This window comes from Dermacentor albipictus, chromosome 9 (assembly GCF_038994185.2).
Source record: "Dermacentor albipictus isolate Rhodes 1998 colony chromosome 9, USDA_Dalb.pri_finalv2, whole genome shotgun sequence".
NCBI classification, from domain to species: Eukaryota; Metazoa; Arthropoda; class Arachnida; order Ixodida; family Ixodidae; genus Dermacentor; species Dermacentor albipictus.
In genome coordinates, this window is record NC_091829.1 from 12,782,439 (window position 1) to 12,804,658 (window position 22,220).

General features: G+C 46.7%; 1 protein-coding gene across 1 annotated transcript in view; it reads left to right on the top strand.

The window, feature by feature from the left end:
- The window catches only part of LOC139049812 (uncharacterized), a 54,642-nt gene that overhangs the window by 7,899 nt on the left and 24,523 nt on the right, over positions 1-22,220 (top strand). The window contains exons 5-10 of the mRNA XM_070525617.1: positions 1,351-1,452; positions 2,820-3,001; positions 4,930-5,087; positions 8,036-8,205; positions 9,742-9,894; positions 13,869-14,056. Of these exons, the coding sequence (XP_070381718.1) occupies positions 1,351-1,452; positions 2,820-3,001; positions 4,930-5,087; positions 8,036-8,205; positions 9,742-9,894; positions 13,869-14,056 (953 nt within the window). The remainder of the gene's footprint in view (positions 1-1,350; positions 1,453-2,819; positions 3,002-4,929; positions 5,088-8,035; positions 8,206-9,741; positions 9,895-13,868; positions 14,057-22,220) is intronic.

A 22,220-nucleotide genomic window follows, 5' to 3' on the forward strand; every position in this document is an offset into this window, starting at 1 on the left:
ATAAATAAATAAATAAATAAATAAATAAATAAATAAATAAATAAATAAATAAATAAATAAATAAATAAATAAATAAATAAATAAATGAGATACAAAGTGATCAGATGGAACGGGCTGTTTTAGTCGAACTTTATTTATCTACTGGTACATAAAAGCGAAATCAAATGAGGCTTTCCTATCACCAATCAAAAAGCGACCTTAAGAACTTCAACCTATTTCGCAGCTGCTGTTTTGTAAGCATGACGAAATTAGCCAGACAGCCTATTACCATTGACACGGGAGAAGCTGAAGGCCACCGTTCGAAACATCATTGTCCGTGTAGCTTCGACGTCACTTCATCATTCCGGAACCCCAAAATAGCTCAGTGACATAAGTTCTTTTCAAGTCGACTAATATTACTGACTTGTATGTTACGAACGTGAAAAAACTTTTTAATTTTTTCTTAAATATCATCGTTAGGCGCCAGAACCAGCACATTCACGTAAAGTGCCGTCCACTGTCGGATGAAACTCTTTCCGGTTCTCGCGTTGCTCTCTCTGTAACCGCAAGGGCCGGTTGAAGCTGCGTCAGTACATTGCCCGGGCGTGTAGAGAGATGCCCGATCCATCAACCAAAAGTCATCATGCGTAAAGCCAGGAGATGGAAGCACACCTGCCAGAGGGGAAACTTCGCACGTACTTTTAGTCTCAAGTGCACGCTTCAGCGTTGAGCGGCACTGCACGCCAAGTTAATATCTCCTTCTGTGTGCTTGGCAATAGGCACTGCGGAAGCTCGCAAGAGGGCAGAAATTTCATGAAAGGGAAAACTAATCCACCCGGCTGCATCATGAAGATGCAATGGTAACCCATAACGGGACTAGGACGAATTTGTCTTCAACTGCGAGGCTTTCCTTTCTGATAAACCAGGATGGGTTTCCTTTGTAGCTTTACGATACAAGTCGGCTTTGTTACAATTTTCCCTTTACAACATCTCGCGGTGGGCGGCCATATTTGCGTGGCATACTTGATTTTTTTGTTATTCCGTGGTATCATAAATGCGCTTTACAGGTTCATCTCGTCGTTTGTGATGACACAAAGCCCTGTGTAAAATTAGCGTCAATTTTGTCGAAAAATGGTGACAAGAACAATATTGAACTACCTACTACCGCACTGTTTCGCACGCATCTGATATCATACCTATATGACGTGTGTATGTTACGGAATAGCTCCCTAGTTAGTTTTGAGAGCGATTGAAAGCGACGTGCAATACAATGTAGAAGGAATCTAAGGAGCTTAAATAGAGCTTACACTAAGACATTTCCTGAAGTGGCGCTTCATAACACAACCTCTTTCTTACTTATCTTGGCCTCAGGGCATCATGTGGGAAATGGGAAAATTGGTCCATGCGCTACTTATATTTGCTGAGCATCGCTACTATGGTCTGTCCCTGCCCTTCGGAAATGACTCATTTAAGGTAAGTGAAATGGCTGTACTCCGCTGAAGGATAAGGTACAGACACAATTAACGCGGTGCCAAGGGAGCACTTCAAGGCGCCCCGAGCCACTTTTTATCGAAGTGGAGAAAGACATTTGAAGTGAAAATAGAATATTTCAGAAATACTTTGCCGCAAAGAGTAGTTCAGCGCGTTCAGCAGAAGCGGAGTTATTGGCGATCAAACACGGCATCCTCTGTGCTCTTATTCCTTCTTCAATGCCCTGTACTGCGAAGGCTACGGTGCAGTGGGGCGTGCGCACAACGCTCCGCCTTCTAAATGTCAACCTGGTGGGCAGTTCACATTTAATTTGGGTGTCGAGGTACACGCCACGACTTACGCCTTTCGTGCCTACGACGCGCCAAACCAAAGCCAAACGCGGTTGTCTTAAGCGAGCCGCAGTCTGCTCAGCCAGTGGACTCGTGGCGGCACCTCGCGGCGGCCGCGGTATCTACGCCATGTAGCCGACCGCAGCTTGATGTAAGCTGTCGGCCAAGAGCAGCCGTCTAAGGGAATGACGAAATAAAGCGTCCGATGACGAAATAAAGCGTCCAGAAGGGAGTGACGACAGGGCCTTCCGTTGAAAAGAGAGCGTTTGAGAAAACGGCGACTTCGCGATCCGCTTGCGAGCTCCACGCACCGCGTACGACAGCAAAGCTTGGCGGAGAGTGTTCGTAGCAACGTATGCCACCCGCAGACTACGTCATTTCACCAAGCCTGAGAGGTGGTTCAGGGGGGATAAAGCCAACGGCTCAATTTGAACGTCGCTTCTCTCCCGTCCCTGATATTATTTAAGGGTAACTACGGCGCCGTAAAAACGTTGGTAAAGAATTCGGTGTAGGGACACGACAACGTGCCACTTCCAATAAGGATGAGTAGTTTAGAATCTGTGACTTCTCATTTGTAGGCGACACAATGTGAAATTAAATGTTTCTTTGACACACTGCAGAAATTATACTGAACGTTAAAGTGGTACCACGCGTCGAAAGCAAGCCAACAAAACAGCTAGCAACTGCAATGGGTTTTGTTATACTACTGCAGAAACGTTTATAACGTTATCAGCCAATCCATCGATCAAATACACACACAATGCAGATATTCTCTCATCAGGAAATTATTTAGTGAGCAGGGCAACGTTTTAAGTGATACGAGACGAAGGAAACACACAGACGAAGCGCTAAACACACAACTAAGGTTTATTGCAAGAAATCAAACACTTTTTTGTGCACCATAACTTCACAACACCACGATTTACTGACCATAACTTAAGGTGATACCTGAATTTATGTCGTGTTGAATGATGACCATGCCGTCTTGCCCACCTTTAAACGTCTCGTCTGATTTTATAGGACCTTGAGCACATGGCGTACCTCTCCAGTGAGCAGGCCATGGCTGACTACGTCGATCTGTTGACATGGCTGAAGGGGAACCTTCCAGGAGCCCAGAACCAACAAGTGGTCGCTTTTGGTGGCTCTTACGGAGGCATGCTGGCTGCGTGGATGCGGGTGAAGTATCCCCACATCGTCAACGCGTACGTGCCTCTTCGATTGTGCGTTACTGAGTTCGTTGGATATGATGGGCAGAGTCAGATCTATCGAAGGCATGCATGTACAGTAAAATGCCTCTTCATCGAAGTTACCTGTATAACAAAGGATTGACATAGGTCCCGACTGAATTCCTGTCTTTCACATGTATTGTGGACGCCTCTAAAACGAAGACAGTAGAACGAATTTTTCTATAGATCGAAAAAATATAGGCGCCCCCGACCGCTGATTTGTTGCTTTACAACGAACGGCACATAGCAGTGTCGCCACTGCCTTTCGCAAACGTCGTGAAGGTGCGCTCTGAGCTAGCGCTAATGGCAGCACTAACGATGCACTTGAGCGTTCCGTTGTCCTGTTGCTCAACGAATCACTCAACTCGCACGGTGCTAGTTGTAGCTCATCAGCGGGCGCGACGGCTGACGAATATGTCGCAGATGATGACGACGTGACGATGTTATTGCAGCTGACGACCAACGACGCCTTCAAAGCCGGCCAGGGCTGGAACTACGCAAATATCAACGAAAGCAACAGTGATGAAGATTCTGTAAACAAACCAAGAATTTAGACGCCGAGGGAGACAATAGCGGGAATCGAGGATCTGGAGCTTTGTGGAGCTGGTGTGCTTCGCTGCGGAGCACGCCGTGACCGGCTGCATGGTCACATTCTTTCAGACAAACTGCACACGAGAAAAACATTAGCTTCTCATTTCTGTAGGTCTCTCTTAAATTCGTCGTAATTAAAGGTGTTCGTTTGTTGAACGTGCTTAGCCAGCTCCAGTGTGAGTGCTACGGTGTGCGACCTTCGCCACCAGATGGCTTCTATAACGAATTATGGAGGTCCCGAGCACTTCGTTTTAAAGATGTTTTACTGTAGTTCCATATATGACGAATTGTGACGGCAACCTCGATGACGACGATCTCACGTCTACTGTATTCAGGACATGACTGGGTTAGTGATATTCGCGTCTTTACATGGCATACTGCCATATGACAATTTATGACGGCCTCCTTATGTCTCCTACACTCAGTACACGATTGGCTGATAAATATTGTTCGCCCTTGAAGGCTGCATGTGGTCACATGACGAGCTTACGACGACTACGTCATATTCCGACTAACTTACGTCCACTGCAGTGTGAACAAGGAATCCATATCAGCTCCGATATGTCGATTAAGTTTTCGTTGTGTTATTGTCGAGAAGGATTTGGGATTTCATTAACGTCATATGTAATAGGCGACGAGATCCCATCAGGCTAGTGCCTTTTCTTGCTCTATCCACAGCCTTCCGCCAACTCTTCCAGTCGCTAATTAAGAAAAAATTAACCTTAGGATGCTGTAGCAGTCCGGCGAAGCAATAGTACAGACCGCTCGTTGTTTTAGAAAAAAAAAACACCGTGTAGAAAACACTTGAAATACGATAGTCGCCTACGAGTAATGTGCGGAAAATTTCTCGAAGGACATGCACCCGCGCTAAATTATTTCGCTTGCATAGTGTGCTTTGCCCATAATTTGACCCATCTTAGTCGTCACAGTTCGGAGATATCATAACACAGTGCGCACGGTCGCAAATGCGACTCCATGGTACGGCGGCCGCATTCTGCTGCACTTGAAGTGGTATGGGCAAAAACTCCCGAGTAGCTAGCTTTTACTGCGTTGGTAAAGAACTTGAGAGGGTGGAATCAATACGAAGGCCTACACTGCACCGCAGTAGCGCCTGGCTTCAGCTGGAACTTTACATATTTTGAATATTCAACCTTTATTCCATTTGACACACGCAGATCTCAACAAGCGTTCTTCCTGCTGTGTGTCACTTTCGGGTTGTGTTCGCTGCTCCGAATATTTTATAGATCATTTATCTGCCTAACTCTACGCACACAAGTGGTTACTTTGCCAAAGTCTTCGTTGTCCTTTCCCAGTGCTCTGGCCAGTAGCGGCCCGTTCAGGATGTTTCCTGGTCTCGGTTCCTGCGACCGGTACTACATAGGCGTGACGCAGGCATTCGAGAAGTCGTCATGGGGATGCCGCAAGCTCGTGTCCCACACCTGGCCCGTGCTCGACAAGCTCGGATCGACACGTGAGACCTTCTATCAAAATTAGAGCGTGTCCTCTGGTCAGCTTTTGTCAACTGCAAAACAGAAAAACTTTTACATGATGTCACTAAACCTCCCACCATTTCAACGCACATGCTTACTCTAAAAGAATCGACGGGAGCTTACTAGTGTACTAGATTAACTTAATCTGGGGTAACTCCGTTTCTTCGGAACTCTGCGCGGGAGTAACTTCGTTTTTGACTGTTCTCGCATTTATCTAAGCAGTACGCTTACTTCGCTTGAGCGCAACCTCCATAAACGTGTTCGATTTTGCCTTTGGGGATGCAGAATGGAGGCGGGAGTGCGATAACGTTAGGAAAGGGCGATGACGATGGAAAAAAGCACTTAATCCGCCTTGAAGAAACTTGCATTTTGGATGTGTACTGTGTCCGTGCTTTCAGCGACCCCGGCCGATTTCTACTTTTAGTCCTCTCGACTTAGACGTTTGACTTAGAGGCCAAGACGCAGAATTTCGGAATACAGTTGTCAATTAATTGCTTCCCGACACCTCGGCGGAATGAAAATTTCCGGTACATTTTACGACGGATCCTCGGACAAAGCTTTAATTCTACGGAACCACACTTTCCACGTACATTTGATAGCCTGCGTTTAGGTTTAGTGGCTACGTTTGTGTCGCATTTGTTTTTCCTGGCTCACCACGTAACTTAAGAATGGTCGGATTAATAGCGAGGGTTTGTTTTTTACGGCTCGATGTCGAAAAGCTAAGTGGATATTCACGCATGACGTGTATATGGATACGTATAACCGCATTTAAGTGACTATTGCCCCAATGAACACTACACAGAGCGAACCAAAATGCATTTTTTAGCGCTGCTAGCCGGTGCTTTAGCAAAATTACACGATATAGGCCCGAAATTGGATAAAGAAGACAGTGACTTGCATGGATAAAAAAAAAAGCGCTTACCCACAAGACCTTAGGGTCCTACTACCGCGCCCCTCATAGGAAAGAACACATTGATGCCGCGAATACATAGAGCCGATAATAATTCACTGAGGAGCTTAAGCCAGCAGGCGGCAGGCGTTGCGAGGTTTTAAAGGCGTACGAAAGAGAAAAATGATTTCAGCCATATTAGTACATTACCTTGCTACAGTATAGTAAAAAGGCGCTCTTATTGTGAGGAAAGGATTGCCAAGTGAGGAAAAAAAAACATACACGAAAGACGGATGGCAACACTGCCGTGGAGTTGCCTCACTAGCTCGTCGCGACGTCATGGTGTTTAACGTCGTCGGCTCGGGCCTTGCTAATTTTTTTTATTGGCGATAATGGACTACATCAAAGAGAAAAAAAAAGCAAAACACGGATGTTAGCAAGTTTTAACAATGTCTACGGTGCTACAACAGCGCGAACAGGAAAAAAGATGCATTTTGAAATTTGTGACGGTATAATAAAAATGTTAGTGCGAGGAATGTAATGAAGCCGTCGTTTTGATAAGGGGAGTTGGCTGACGTTGCTGCCTTGACGAACAACTCCCCTTGTTGAAAGGTTGTTTTGTTCAGCGACATTCCGTTCTATCATTGTTATTCAGGGTTTCACTTTCCTGAAAACCGCTCTCTCGTTTTGGAATCCGTGATATCACATCGACGAACCGGTGCCGAGGTTCCGATGCGGAAGTAAAAAAATTGAAACTGACCTGCATTGCCTTTAATTATCAACCTATACCGGCTAAACAAGCGACAATAGAGGGTAGAAAGATGAATTTATCATCGCGAACTAGTGCTTTTCTACAGTGTTCCTTGAAAGGCCGTGATGATTTAGTGGACATGCGAAGCTAAGCGCAGTGGAAATAAGGCGGTGGCTATATCTGCTTATTTCTACTCAAGGTGGAGAGCGTGGCTAGTGAGACACAGCGAATTTCGGGAGTGATCCCCGCTGTTCTTCGAGTATTCATATGGCTGCTCTAGGGCGACTAGAAAAATGCGTAAGTTTGTGTGAAATTCTTCTGGAGCAAGTCAGAGACATCAGCAAGCATCGTCTGTGCAAACGCTCTCGTCTTATTGTGGACAAAACCATGGCTTCAGAGCCTTCCGGAGACTTGTTCTTACGGATATTTTAGGATTTGCATCGTCTAAGATGACTGCCACTCCCACTGATCAAGATCATTGACTGACTGGTCTTGCATCTCGGATGTTTTCTCGGTTATGACTTGCCTCGGCCTTTTTTTGGCCTATGATTTCTTAACTGTCGTTTGCTGTCCTAAATTTAATTTTTCTCACTGAAATATTATCTTGCTTCTAGTTTCTTCGAGACATATTTAAATATGTCTCAATTATGGATTACGCTCTAAGTAGCCAAAACTTATTCTAAAATTTTTTTTATCAATTGTGTGTGTTTTGTTACGATGTTTTATGGTCAGGTCTAAGTCCTGTTCTTTCTTTTTTGTAATGTTGTTTACCTCGTGTTCTTTACTTCGTTGTTTCGGGCAAATAAATAGTTGTTTCCATTTTCAAGTTATATTGCTACTCTAAGGGGTCAGGCGGGTAAAAGGCAGAAAGGCCACGTTGATTAGTAATCTGAGTGGTTAAATGCTGAACCATCTCTCCATCATTATTCATACCTGCAAGCAAACGCCACCCAGCGTAGCAATATTTTGACAGTCCCATCATATTCCTTCACCTCTCATTCCATGCCCTCTGTGTCTCCTACCCGCCGTGGTTCCTCAGTGGCTATGGTGTTAGGCTGCTGAGCACGAGGTCGCGGGATCGAATCCCGGCCACGGCGGCCGCATTTCGATGGGGGCGAAATGCGAAAACACCCGTGTACTTAGCTTTAGGTGCACGTTAAAGAACCCCAGGTGGTCGAAATTTCCGGAGTCCTCCACTACGGCGTGCCTCATAATCAGAAAGTGGTTTTGGCACGTAAAACCCCATAATTTAATTTTTTTCTGTGTCTCCTACTTTGCGCGTGCCACAGCGGAGGGCTGCAAGACGCTGGAGGCAAAGTTTCGCACCTGTCACACTTTGGAACCCAGCAATTACCCAGAATTTCGTGACTGGATCAGAGACACGTACTCGATACTGGCCACCATCAACTACCCGTACGGCGTAACGTTGCTCGGACCCATTCCGGCCCATCCTGTCAAGGTAGGTGTACCGCATAGTTTCAGGCGTTGCAGTTTTTCTGCGCCCTTCTCTGGGAGCTCAGACAAATTTGCAATAAATAGCCAACGCTGTGTCTATCAGGGAGGGACTTGTGCTTACTAAACAATTTATTAATTGCCTCACTGATGTGTTTGAACGTCCGAGAACAACAAAGGGGTTATCAGGGACGCTATAGATGAAGGCTGCAGACCTATTTCTACCAAATAAAGTTGTTTGACTTTGACTAAAACTTCGGCACTAGATGCAACATGTCACTCATTGTGGCTGGGCTAGCTGGTTCATAATTATTGCTTTGTAATATGATGTGAAACAATGCGAGGTATGACCAGGAGAGAAAAAAAGCATCTTTTTTTGCAGAAGACATACAACAGAACACGGGGCACACTACAGAAATGTTATGTGCCACAACTTGCTGTTGGGCTAGTTAATTTATAGCTATAACGGTGCAATAGTGTGCGAAACCATGCAAAGTAGGACGGGGACAAGAAGGAGCCCCTTTTTAGTGTCCCGGTGTTACTGCATTATTGTTCTCGTCCCATTCTACCATAACTTCGGGACTAGAATTACTTTGTCCTGAAATATTTAGACATATAGTTAATATAATACCGTTGTAACAGCTAACTGCCTAGCCTTCGCTGCCGCGCAACTAATGCCCACCTCTTCAAGCAATGGAGCACAAGAGATGGAATGGCTCGGGCTGCAACTGTCGTGTCTGGTAGTACGTGTCGCGATGTCTACTTTGTCCCCATTCGTTTTAGCTGGCATACCATCAATAAAGCACGATACTTATCGAACATAACTGCTGTTACAATAGCAACAACACTAATTGTCTTTCAAGGTCAGAGACTGAATATCTGTGAATCTTTGAGGACGCATTTCTCCTGTCATATGTTTGCACAAGTTATCTTTCGTCCGTCGTCCGTTAACAACTCAAACCAAGTTTTGAAACACGGCTTCCAAATGTTCCAAATGCTACAGCAGTGGCGCGACACACGCAGTGCAGCCAAAGCTATGGTTTGCGTTAGCCAATCAGAAGAGAAAACCAGAAGTGCTCCTTCATTAACCACCCGTGATCGCCCTCCGCTCGACGCTGGTTGAATGGAACCGCCATGAAAAGATTAGTAACACTCGATTTGGCGGCACTATCGTTTCCTCTGAAAAAACAGCCGGCTCTATAGGTACTGATCTGCTGACACTAGCACTAACCTTGTTTTCACTGCGCGAAATTACTAGAACTCGACACGAGCTGGTAGAGTAAGAAGCCGAGCGGGCCCAACCCGACCCGAGCGCATTTACGTGCACCTTGCCTGAGCAGGTTGGCAGGCGAATTGACTGAACTCGTGTCGACGTTCATCGGGTCCGACTCACTAGCGCTTACGCGTACGCGCGAGGCAAGCTGACTCGGCCCGGCCTTATCAGGTTCACTTAAACGTAGCTACTGAGAGTATAGTTTTTCTGCTGAACACTTTCACTAGCGATGTCTTTTGTTCCCTTTTGTTATTGCTGTGGACCTTGCAGGCGGTTTGCAATATCTTGAGCAGCGGGGTCAAAACTGAAGAAGACACGGTGGATGCAGTCGCGAATGTGATGAACCTCGTGTACAACGGCACCGGAAAAAGCCCATGCAACAACGTTTACCGCACAGCAAATATGCATGCCTACCGGTTCCAGGTGAGCTTAATGTGGCACTGAAAGCACAGACTGCAATGCTGTGCACATGCTTGTCGGTCTGGAGCGTGCAATGATTTAAGAAATTAAATTTTAGGTAGCAGAGCGGTGCGGTTAAATTCTAGAAATTACGGTACCGAAGCTACCTAAAGACGGAACCACCATCGCCACACCCGTGCTGCCACATCCACGGATTTACCAGAAGACCTACTGGTACCTTCAAATTTATAGTGATTCCGTAATAATACCCCTAAACTATTGATTTTCGGCCTTTCTCAGAAAACTAAGAAAAGAACAGCCATTTCTTTATTGTGAAATTTTTATTGGTGCATCTACACTACGAAAACAAGTTTGCCCACATTTGAAGCTTATCTTGACCGTAAGAAGCACCTTAGCAGAGAACGCCTGCAACTGGTGGTTAGCGAGTGTGACGCAAGTAGTTTAATGACTAGAAAATGTAGAGAGGTCGGCCGGAAAATGGAGCATCTGGCCTGCTACTCTATGTAAGGAAAGGGGAAGAAAAGAAGAAAAAGGGTCACAATGGGGGATGATAATGGGAGGAACGAGGTGAAGGACACACTGCATAACTGGTATCACAAAGCGTGAGTACAGGCCCGTGTCGCCTAAGAAACGGGAAAGAGCACGCATTGTCCCTATCGTCTGCCAACTCTGTGGCTATGCGCCTAGAAAGAGGTCCTGCGACAGTGGTCTATTGTGTAAATGTCTCAAGGTATCTGCCATTGTCAGTCTTTCCCGCGCATACTCAGGGCACACCACGAGCACATGGTCTATAGTCTCTTCAGCGCCACACACTGAACAGTCCGGGGAGTCTGTCCGTCCAATGATGTGCAAGTATTTGCGCGTGAAGGCGACGGCTAATCGCAGTCTGTGCAGCAGGCATCTATGAGTGGGATGTGACGCAATTCCCTGTACATTGCCTTGGCGTTCGTGTCGGGCAGCCGCGCTGGTTCTCAATGTTCTAGGTTCTGTTGTGCCACATTGCATGCCTTCATCGAGGCACGCAGCTCCCCCCCCTCTGTTTTTATTAAGTGGTTGCACTTGTGACAACCTGCAAAGTTCTTCGAACTGCCAGCCCCTTTCCGTGGGTCGAACTGAGGGGTTCGGGGGCACAGAGCACCTCGTGACAACCTGCAAAGTTCTTCGAACTGCCAGCCCCTTTCCGTGGGTCGAACTGAGGGGTTCGGGGGCACAGAGCACCTCGACGAATCCACTGACAGCCTTCAAAATTCCACAGAACTGCTGCCCCGTTGCCGTGGAGATCGGTGGTATGCAGCTTGAACTTTTTCCGCGACGAAATAGGAAGGCGACGTGGTTGACGTCAGCACCAATCTCGCGTCGTTCGTGCCAAAGGGATTTAAGGCAGAACCAGACCAATGTTAGGGGGAGTCGCCACCAGCCGCACCGTCGGCCTGGTGTGCTGTTTGGCATCGCTACTTGTATGCTGTTACCTGCTGTTACCTGCTATATGTAAATGTTGTACAAAGCTTTTCGTCTCCTCTTGGTCTGCTACAAGAGTCCTTTTCTCGTATTCGACCCCGAGTCCCAATAGTTCTGCGTAAATTCCGGCAAGCGATATTTGCGGCTTTTCTTTTTGTTTCGTTTTCGATGTCAAGAACTGATATTTTAACTGGCTTTTCGTGACGCATCCGCTCGTATTTCGAACGTAAAATTTTGCACCTGGGTTACTACATATACAGGGAGCCCCCTGTAAGTTGAGCCAAACATTAAATATGTGCAAATGTCACGTAGCTGGACATAACCAAGGTAATGTTGTTTGCCGTCGCTTGGAGATACTCAAACTGTTCTTTTCACCCGCCATGGTGGCTTAGTGGCTATGGCGGTGGGCTAACGAGCACGAGGCCACGGGATCGAATCCCGGCCACGGCGGCTGCATTTCGATCGGGGCGAAATGCGAAGACACCCGTGTATTTATGTGCACATTAAAGAACTCCAAGTGGTCGAAATTTCCCGAGTCTTCCACTATACGGCATGCCTCATAATCAGAAAGTGGTTTGGGCACGTAAAACCCTATAATTTGTAATCAAATTGTTCTTTTCATTCTGCCTAACGAGATAATTCATCTGAATTATTTATTCAACTTTTCCAATAATATAATTAGATGAGAAGTGTCAATAAGAAAATTGTAGAGCAACATGAAAAACTAGCGATATAGCTTTCTGTTGCTCAACACGGGCTACATAAAAGAGTTTTTTCGAGCGTGAAAGACGCCCGCGAATGTATGCAAAGCGCCTCGAGCGGCCAGTCGTGCGGCAATTTTGCGCGTATTTGCGGGATTCTTTCGTGCTCGGAAAAACACTTTTATGTAGCACGTATCAAGCAACAGAAAGCTGCATCCGGGGTTTTTCATGTTGCTCTACAATTTTCTCATTGACACTTCTAATCTAATTACTATATGTGAGACGTTGATTAGTTAATTAAGGCTAACTATCAAATTAGGCGTAATGGAAAAAAATCTGATTATCTCCAAACTACAGAAAACAACATTACCTTGGTTCTATCCAGCTACGTGGCTTTTGCATATATTTAATGTTTGCCTAAAGTTCTGTGGGACACCGTGTATATGCAATACCTGAAACTACGCTTTCTTACTCGGTACTATTTTTCTTCTTCTTTTCGTCTTAAGATTGAGAGCGGATTTGTGCCAGCTGTAGAACGAAGAATTTAAGTTTTGATTTAGAGCTTTATAAACCCACAGAACTCTCGATAAATTTAGGTTTAAGAAAATGAAGCACAAATTCTAGGACTATACAAGCTTATTTCTACAAATTGCATCTGTTAAGGAGTCTAAAGGGATGAAACTTATTTTTGAGCGCACAGCTTACGTGAAATATTTGCAATGTTAATAAGGATTTTATAATAAAGAATAAAGGATAATAAGGAAAAAGTTATTACCTTTCTGCTCTTTTATTTTTTTCTTATCCCACCAAAAGTATGTATAGAATGAATATGCTCCCATGTTGCCGCCTGCTGTTCACGGGGAGGTGGGAGCAGTCCATCTGCCGTTATGCAGCTTCGATCCTGCCATTCCAAACACTTATGTACAGCAGTGTACTTATGTGGCAAATAACCTTTAATTCAATTTAATTCCACTCACAAATTAGTGAGATATTTCCGAGCGGAGTACAATACATCAATTTTGTTGGCTTCAGGTTTCCTCATACGTGCAGTTTGCAAAATTTAATTTTTGTGTGAGTGGCAAATTTGTTAACTTCTGTTTTTGAGCATTTATTTCAATTTCACGATATTCAACAACGTTCGCAAAAAAAGAAAGGAAGAAGCCCGGTGGCCTATTGAAGAAAATCTCATCGCACTGCTGGAAACGTCTAACTTCAGTTTCTGCTCATGGTGTATGCTTTGAAAACTCTACTGTTAATTTTGTGGTAAACGATTGATCATTAGAACAAAAGAACAAAAACAAAAAAATTAAGGTCAAAGTTGATTTTTTTTAACGCACAACCTCGAAGTCGCTACGTCATTCTGACGTCACGGTCATCAAGTAATTTTTTTTGTATTTCAGCCTCGTCAACTAAGTCATATATCCCTAAACTTGCCGGGCTCACTCTTCAGTGCCTTTACAGCACAACGTAGTAGATATTTACTGATAAACAATTAACTAGGCCTCGGTAGCCGCCGTGGAAATTCATGACGTCGCGGCGCTGGTGCGAGAACTACAAGACAGGTGTCGCCACCTGTCTCCTTTCTTGTGCCTGTTTTGGCTTACCAAGCCTCATATCGCTGTAATAGTGGCGCTTTTGGTGTGGTGGAAAGGTAACTTACTAATACCGGCGAAATGATTTCTATCCTTACCGTTCCTTGAAATGCCAGGAGCCTAATAAAAGATGGACCAGTGGTTGTTGAGAAAAACGACTCCTGTGTCGCTGTGCATTTAGACAGGGGCTCCCCGATGCAAAGCTCTCTCCGAATCCTCGATGCAGGAGTGCACCGAGCTCATTCACCCGACGTGCAGTGATGGCGTCAAGGATATGTTCTACCCTCAAGAATGGGACCCCGAGAAATTCGCCGAAAGGTGCCGCGAGAGGTTTGGGGTTACGCCTGAATTCGACCGGATGACCAAAAAGTACCCGATCACGGACTTCAATATGGCGACTCACATTATCTTCAGGTATGCGTTATATCAGTTAGTAGGCAGGAATTCCCGTTCAAGTTTACAATCAAGCTTGGAGGATGCGAGTACGCTAGGGGGGAGCATTAATTACCTCCCTCGTCCATCCTTGGCAAGCGAACTCCGAGTGAAGACACTCGCTTCGCACTTTTTTTTTTTCTCTCGAGGTGTGGACCTAACACGTGACCTATTAGACTCACCGTACTGGCCGATAATATTTGGTTCGCGGTAGTTTTTAATTGATGCGCACGTGACGGGCTGTCCTGCGGTAGCCATAGCTCCGGGTCGGCGGCACTAAAGCCTATCGCTCGCTCTGCGTTGACGATCACGTGTTTGCAAAGATTCGTTAGGCTTTAGTTGTGTTTGGCAACGCTCCCTCCAAAGTATTTCCTTTCTCCACGCAGAAACAACGTCTATTCTAAGGGTGCCTCACGTATTTCGAATGAGTTTCCTCCCCCTTTATTTTGTTAGAAAAAAAAAAGAAGGAGGAAGATGGTTGGAAGGCAATTCAGCCCCTAGTTAACGTCGATCAGAGATGCCTTCCTGAGCGAGTTGGCAATAGGATGGTGCGGCGCCACTGTTCACGGCCCTCATCGCACCAATCCTCGCGTGAGAGGACTAAGAAAGGGACATCGGATCGATTTGGTTTTTCTTCTACTTCACTACCTTCGGAATTGGTCCACATTTTTATGCAGCACTATCTTCGAGATTTGCCCACGAAAAAGGCTAGAAACTCATGGTCGCGATTTTTTAGCGATGCCTTTTTCGATGCTAACGCCTTTTTTTCATAGCTTAAGAATGGATACTGATGACTTGTAGTCAGCAATCAGCTGACGGATCTCGGTACTATGATCTTGTTATTCTGTTCTTCTGAGCTCATAAACTTTGTGTCAAGCGAGGCAATAAAGAAAAAAATGGCAGTGGCTTAGCTCGGCTATGCCAGGATATACGTAGCAAAAGCGAAGGCATAGCATGGTTAGCCTTGGTTAATCTTGATTGCAAGTCCAGGTTAGTCTGGTTGTCTAGCTATGTTGCGGCGTTTAGCCGGTCATTCGGCGCGCTGTTCGTCTGTTTCCTGGGCGATTCGTTTGCTCTTCATCTCGTTCCGATGTCGATTCCAGGCCTCCTCCTGCTTATCATAATTGTCGCCGTCCATACTGCCGCCTCAACTGTGGTTGCGGCGCACGCGAGCTCTCCTTTTCAATCCTCCGACATGTTATCAGGCATGCGACGCAGCTGGCGAAGCGAGCGGAGGCGAACGAAACGACGAGGAACGCAGTGTGACGAGGAACGCAGTGTGACGTCATGTGCCTCCTCGGAGCACCGCCAGGGTGAAACCGCAAGTTTGCAGCCAGTAAAGCATCGGCTTTTTAAAAAAGAAAATGGACGAGTTGGTTAACCCTCATAGCAAATGCAGCGCGAAAGGAACGCCAACACAAGGAAGAGGAGTACACAGTACAGGTGCGCAGGACAATTTTTATTGTTTTGGTCAATCAGTTGTTAGTTCATAGCCTGTCCTGTGTACTGCTCTGTCTTGTGTTGCTGTTCCTTTAGCGCTGATTTCACTATAACTAATACATTTTCGCGCTTTTTCGCTTTCGTGAGTGGCCACGTTCAACGAGGCGTGGAGCGTCGCTCGACCAGTCTCGAACGCGAGCAGCGCCGGAATCCATTGGCATCGAAAAAGGCATCGCTACAATATTGTGGCCCACATATCTGACGCAGAAAGCCAAGGGTAACTCACCAAGGAAGGCCTTGTTTTAAAAGAAAAAAAGGAAAATGCAAAGGCATCAAGGAACATGGCATTTACGTGCAGGGTTCGCGGGCTGCCCTCGCCAGGAACAGGCAGCAGCGGGAGGTGGTGGGGTTCTAAACGACGCGCCACTTGAATGAGTAAATTTACAATAGGCTGAAAAACTTGGCACTGTCAAGAACGGCGAGTTGCGCAACAAGATTGCCACCTTGCCACCCGATTACGACAAGGGGTGCAAGACGCGCACCTCCCCGTCTCCGTCGCTGCAGCTGCGAGGCGCTCAAAGAAGCGACCGTTGCGCTGGAATCCGCCGCCTTCCTCCAGCCCCTTCGACATTGTGACGGGACGAGTTTGGTGTGGGGACAATGATTCCAGAGTTCCTCAACGCGGAGCTGATCTGACACGCCTGAAGAAGCTACCGCGGGAACGTCTTATTTTTGCGCTCACACGGTTCTGCATGTTGCAAAACAACGAGCGACCCTCGAGCGGCGTCGATTTTCCGGAACGGCACCACCTTCAACGCCGTCGCTTGGGCTTCGGAATGTGTGTGCCTTTGTGTCTGTAAACTGGTCTTCAGAGCAGCTGCGAGTTGGTGATGTGTAAACGAACAGCCGCCGCGTCGTAGGACCGGCGGATCGAGTGTATAAAAACTGTGGTTGTGCGAATGTTGGACGCACTTCTCTTGAGCAGTCATGTTAGACTGAGTCACTTCTCTCATGCAGTCATGTTGGACTGTTACTCTGTTTCTCAAGCAGTCATGTTAGACTGAGTTAATTTCTGTAAATAAACCCTTTTCCCTCGTTCTCGATGAGAAGCAGTTCTTCACTTCCTCAACGATCTCAGCGTAAATAAGTTGGACGACGGCATGGGCCAGCTACCATCGAATTCATGCCGTACTCCAATCTTGGCAAAGGACCACGGACGAAGGGATTGAGCCCCCAATCCTGACAACTGGCTGACAGCGGTGGGATGGACTTTGCGACATGGTGCTGTATCTGCGGTGAGTGCTTGGTTTTTGCTTTGACTCTCTAGGCTTCATTTTGTGGTTGTTCTGTTTAGAACAGTAGGGAAGCTAGATTGTTGTGTGTTAGCTAGGTTGCGTTTTCCTAGCTAGATTTAGAGAGCAGAATCAAGGCAGTAAAGCAGCAGTCATGGAGTTAAGGACATTGCTGAGAGACGAGTTGTTGATTGTTGGTGAGGAACTGGGCCTAGATGTACGCAAGGAAATGCGCAAATCGGAATTATTGGAGCTAATTTCCAATCAGGCCAGTGAGGAAGATATTGAAATGGGAATGGAACTTCTCAAAAAGAGAGAGAAACGGGAAAGAGAAAGAGAAGAACGGGACCGAGAAAGAGAAGAAAGGGACAGAGAAAAGCAAGAGAGAGAGGAACGCGATAAAGATCGCGAGTTTCAGTTAAGGAAAATGCAACTCGAACTTGAAAGCAAACGTTTGGAGATGTCTCAAGGAAGTGAAGGCGCTCTGGGACGATCAAGTGAGGCAGAATCGTACCGCATGGACAGGCTATTAAAGCCATTTGAGGTCGGGACCGACATAGGCTTGTTCCTAAGCAATTTTGAAAGGACTTGCGAGAAGATGAACTTCGGCCCGAGTACATGGCCACAGCGGTTGCTGTCTATGTTGCCGTGTGAGGCGGCGGAAGTAATCGCCAGATTGAGTGCGCAGGATGCATATGATTATGCAAAAGTTAAGGCTAGTCTCCTGAAGAAATACCACCTTTCAGCCGAAGCTTTTCGGCAAAGGTTTAGGAGCACAGGCAAGAAAGATAGCGAGGGCTATCCGGAGTTTGCATATAGCTTAAAGGCAAACCTAGTCGAGTGGCTTAAAAGCGCGGAAGCGTACGACAGCAGAGACATGATCATTGAATGCATGTGTCTAGAGCAGTTTTACAAAACCATCCCCCAAGCTGTGAAACTGTGGGTGCAAGACAGAGGTAATGTAAACACTGTGGAAAGGGCGGCTGAATTAGCCGAAGAGTACGCAACCCGTAGAAAGTTGAACGCCGAGGAGGGAAACTGGGACGGTCGAAATGGACCGCGGGAACCATTTCCGTTCAAAAAGGGTGCGCAAACTAGACGATCAGAGCCTGTAGACCTGGCGGAAAAGCCCACAGAAAAGAGCGAGGAGAAACTTAACGGAGAAACCGCACAAAAAGGACAGAAAAGAAAATTCGAATCTGTTAGACCAATTCGCTGTTACAAATGCCACAAACTGGGACATATAGCTGTAAACTGCGAGAAGCCTAGCGTAGTTTTTTCCTACGTGGAGGAAAAAGATGAGAATATGGAACTTTTAAGTCCGTATCTCCACAACCTGCAAGTTAATGGAAAACCATGCCGAGTGCTAAGAGACAGTGCCGCCACGCTGGACATTGTCCATCCGTCTTACGTGATGGTAGAGGACTTCACCGGAGAAGTAGCATGGATAAAACAGGTTGTAGAAGAACACAGCGTGTGTCTGCCCATGGCCAAAGTCAAAATCAGTGGACCATTCGGGGAGCTAGAGACTGAGGCTGCAGTTTCCAAATTTTTGTCACTGCAGTATCCCTACATCTTTTCGAATCGTTCGAATCAGTTACTGCGTGACAGAGGGCTCAAACTGGGAGAGGGCATAGTACAGGCATTGACCCGAGGCCAAGCTCGTAAGATCGCGGCGCTTTCGGCTGAAAATGCTCAAGCTCCTCCAGCTGAAGCAGAAAAGGGGATAGCTTCAATACCCGAATCCGAGCTAGGCCCGAGGGACAAAAGAACAGTTGAGGAGAGCCTGCCAGTTGACCAGCTCAATGAGAGCGTAGCACTAGAGTGTCAGAGTTCTAGCCTGCAGGAAGAGCAAGCAGACGCGCTCACAAGCGAGACAGGGTCGTTGTTATCACCGGCCTCAAAGAACTTTGATCAACTCTTACGCGTGGATAGAGAGTCACTGGCAGCTGAGCAAAAGAATGATGAGAGCTTAGCTAAATTACGTGACACAGCTAAAGAAGGCATTGCTAGGCGCAACGTAACGATACATGAGAGAGGAGGGTTGTTGTATCGGCATTACAGGGATCGAAAGGGTAAGATTTTAGATCAGTTAGTCATACCTACGAAGTGTAGGGAGGACCTTTTGAGTCTTTGTCATGGAAATGGGTGGTCCGGCCACCTAGGCATAAACAAATCAAAGGAAAGATTGCTTATGGAATACTACTGGCCTGGCTGTTTCAAAGATGTAGAAAACTTTGTAAGATCATGCGACGCCTGCCAGCGTTCTGGTAAACCAGGAGAGACTTGGAAAGCTCCACTGAAGGTAGTGCCCTTAATAACAGAGCCTTTCAGACGGCTTGTAATAGACACGGTAGGGCCTCTTCCAAAAACAAAATCAGGCTACAGGTACTTGTTTACCATGCTGTGTCCGGCTACCAAGTTTCCAGAAGCAATCCCTTTGAAAGAGCTCAGCTCCACTGAAGTAGTAGACGCGCTTTTGACAGTGTTTGCACGAGTTGGGTTTCCAGCCGAAATTCAGGCAGATCAAGGGTCAGTATTCAAGAGCGCACTGACTTCCACATTCTTGCAAAAGTGCGGGGTAAAGTTAATACACTGTTCTGTCTATCACCCTCAGTCAAACAGTGTAGAGAGGTGGCATTCGGTGCTTAAGCGAGTTTTGCGTGCGCTCTGTTACGAGCACAAGGAGGACTGGGAGAACTGTCTGCCGGCAACTTTGTTTGCTTTGCGAACCGTTCCACATGAGGCGACAGGGTTCTCACCAGCAGAACTAGTGTATGGGAGGACACTCCGGTCTCCACTGAGAATGTTAAGAGAGATGTGGGAGGAAAGAGGGGAGAGTCCAACCGTGGTTGAATACGTGCTAAATTTACTGGAACGGCTAAGCGCATCCCAAGAACTAGTCGGAAAGAACATGGCAATAGCTCAAAGGAACGCCAAATTCTATTCCGACAAGAATGCGAGGCTTCGTACGTTTAAAGTCGACTTAACGATGAAAGCGGGAAAGTGTAGGTTTGGTTGTTCGCAGGTTACTTATCTGGGCCATGTTGTCGGTAAGGACATGAGACGGCCGGCTGAGCTGAAAATAGCTACGATTGGAGATTTTTCTCAGCCGCGCACGAAAACGGACGTTCGTTCATTTTTGGGACTTGTGGGGTACTATCAACGGTACATTCCGAATTACTCGCAATTGGCAAGTCCATTAACAGACGCCCTCCGAAAGGGAGCACCGAGTAACGTACTCTGGGATAAGGACAAAGAGAACGCTTTCCAAAGTTTGAAAACGCTATTGGTTTCTCGCCCTGTGCTTCGCGCGCCAGACTACACAAAGGAATTCATAGTTCAATGCGACGCAAGCGACAGAGGTATGGGCGTGGTACTTAGTCAGGTCGGCGACGATAACGAGGAGCATCCTATCCTCTACGCCAGCCGTAAACTAAATGTAAGAGAGGAAGCCTACAGCGCTTCAGAGAAGGAATGCGCTTGTTTGGTTTGGGCCGCCCAGAAGTTGTCGTGTTACTTGTACGGAGCGAAGTTCATCTTCGAGACCGACCACTGTCCTCTGACGTGGCTCAATCAAATGTCACACAAAAACGGCCGCTTGCTCCGATGGAGCCTCACTCTCCAAGAGTACAACTTCTCCGTTAGATATAAGAAGGGAAAGTTGCATAGCAATGCGGATGGTTTGAGCAGGCTAATTTGAATTCTGCGTTTGGGGGTCCCGCCTAAATTTTAGGGTTACTAGTGTTAATTTTATTAAGTGAAGAAGATCCCCTCTCTTTTGGCAGGATTCCCTCCTTGATTGCTGAATGTGTCAGCAGTAATTTGCTTCAGAAATTGGCATAGCGAAATGCAGCATTTTTTGTTTGCTTCTGCACTTATGTTGTTGTTGTTTTTTTTGAAGCCTAGCGAGTTTAAAGTGAGAGCCAATGCACGTCATCTCGGCGCAGAGCCGTGTTGTGGGGTTCATTTTGCAGTTGCCTGTCCTTGTTGGATGTTTTGGGGCGGTGACATCAATGCACAGGTGGTCGCTGCGAGCCAAGACATCAATCCCCTCCCCCTGACCAGCAGCCGTTCTCTTCCTGCCTAGCGGTTCTCAGCGCTAGACAGTCGAGATTTTCGGGCCATGGAGGCGCTGTCAAGAACGGCGAGTTGCGCAACAAGATTGCCACCTTGCCACCCGATTACGACAAGGGGTGCAAGACGCGCACCTCCCCGTCTCCGTCGCTGCAGCTGCGAGGCGCTCAAAGAAGCGACCGTTGCGCTGGAATCCGCCGCCTTCCTCCAGCCCCTTCGACATTGTGACGGGACGAGTTTGGTGTGGGGACAATGATTTTAGAGTTCCTCAACGCGGAGCTGATCTGACACGCCTGAAGAAGCTACCGCGGGAACGTCTTATTTTTGCGCTCACACGGTTCTGCATGTTGCAAAACAACGAGCGACCCTCGAGCGGCGTCGATTTTCCGGAACGGCACCACCTTCAACGCCGTCGCTTGGGCTTCGGAATGTGTGTGCCTTTGTGTCTGTAAACTGGTCTTCAGAGCAGCTGCGAGTTGGTGATGTGTAAACGAACAGCCGCCGCGTCGTAGGACCGGCGGATCGAGTGTATAAAAACTGTGGTTGTGCGAATGTTGGACGCACTTCTCTTGAGCAGTCATGTTAGACTGAGTCACTTCTCTCATGCAGTCATGTTGGACTGTTACTCTGTTTCTCAAGCAGTCATGTTAGACTGAGTTAATTTCTGTAAATAAACCCTTTTCCCTCGTTCTCGATGAGAAGCAGTTCTTCACTTCCTCAACGATCTCAGCGTAAATAAGTTGGACGACGGCATGGGCCAGCTACCATCGAATTCATGCCGTACTCCAATCTTGGCAAAGGACCACGGACGAAGGGATTGAGCCCCCAATCCTGACAGCACCAAAAGAAATTATGCCCATACATGCAGCACAACTGCCTGCGATAACGATCGTTGTCCACAGGTTAACATTGTTCCCAGAAAATGAGGTAACTAAGCGTTGGCTTCATCCTCCTGAAAAGCGAAGTAAACTCTAGGGTGTAACCACCTTTCAAACTGGTTCCTATCACCCACTGGCATGGTACGAACGCGAAAAAGCGATCTTTTTTTCTTTCTTCAAATGCCATGGTTATTATACACGAAGTGACACCCCCATGACAGCGTAACCATCTTATCCCTTAATTTAAAGAAAAATGGTTTTCTTTGCAAAAAGTACGAAGATCAAGGTGTAACAACGTTTGGTGAGCTCTTACGTTGACGCTGCTCCCTCGATTGTTCACGCCATTTCGCCGCATTTGCAAAAGACTTCAGGGGTGTTTTTTCTCGCCTGTGGCGATACAAGGGTCTAGAATAAATTGACGTAAATTTTTTTCTGGAGCCATTCGTTGAAATACTCAAG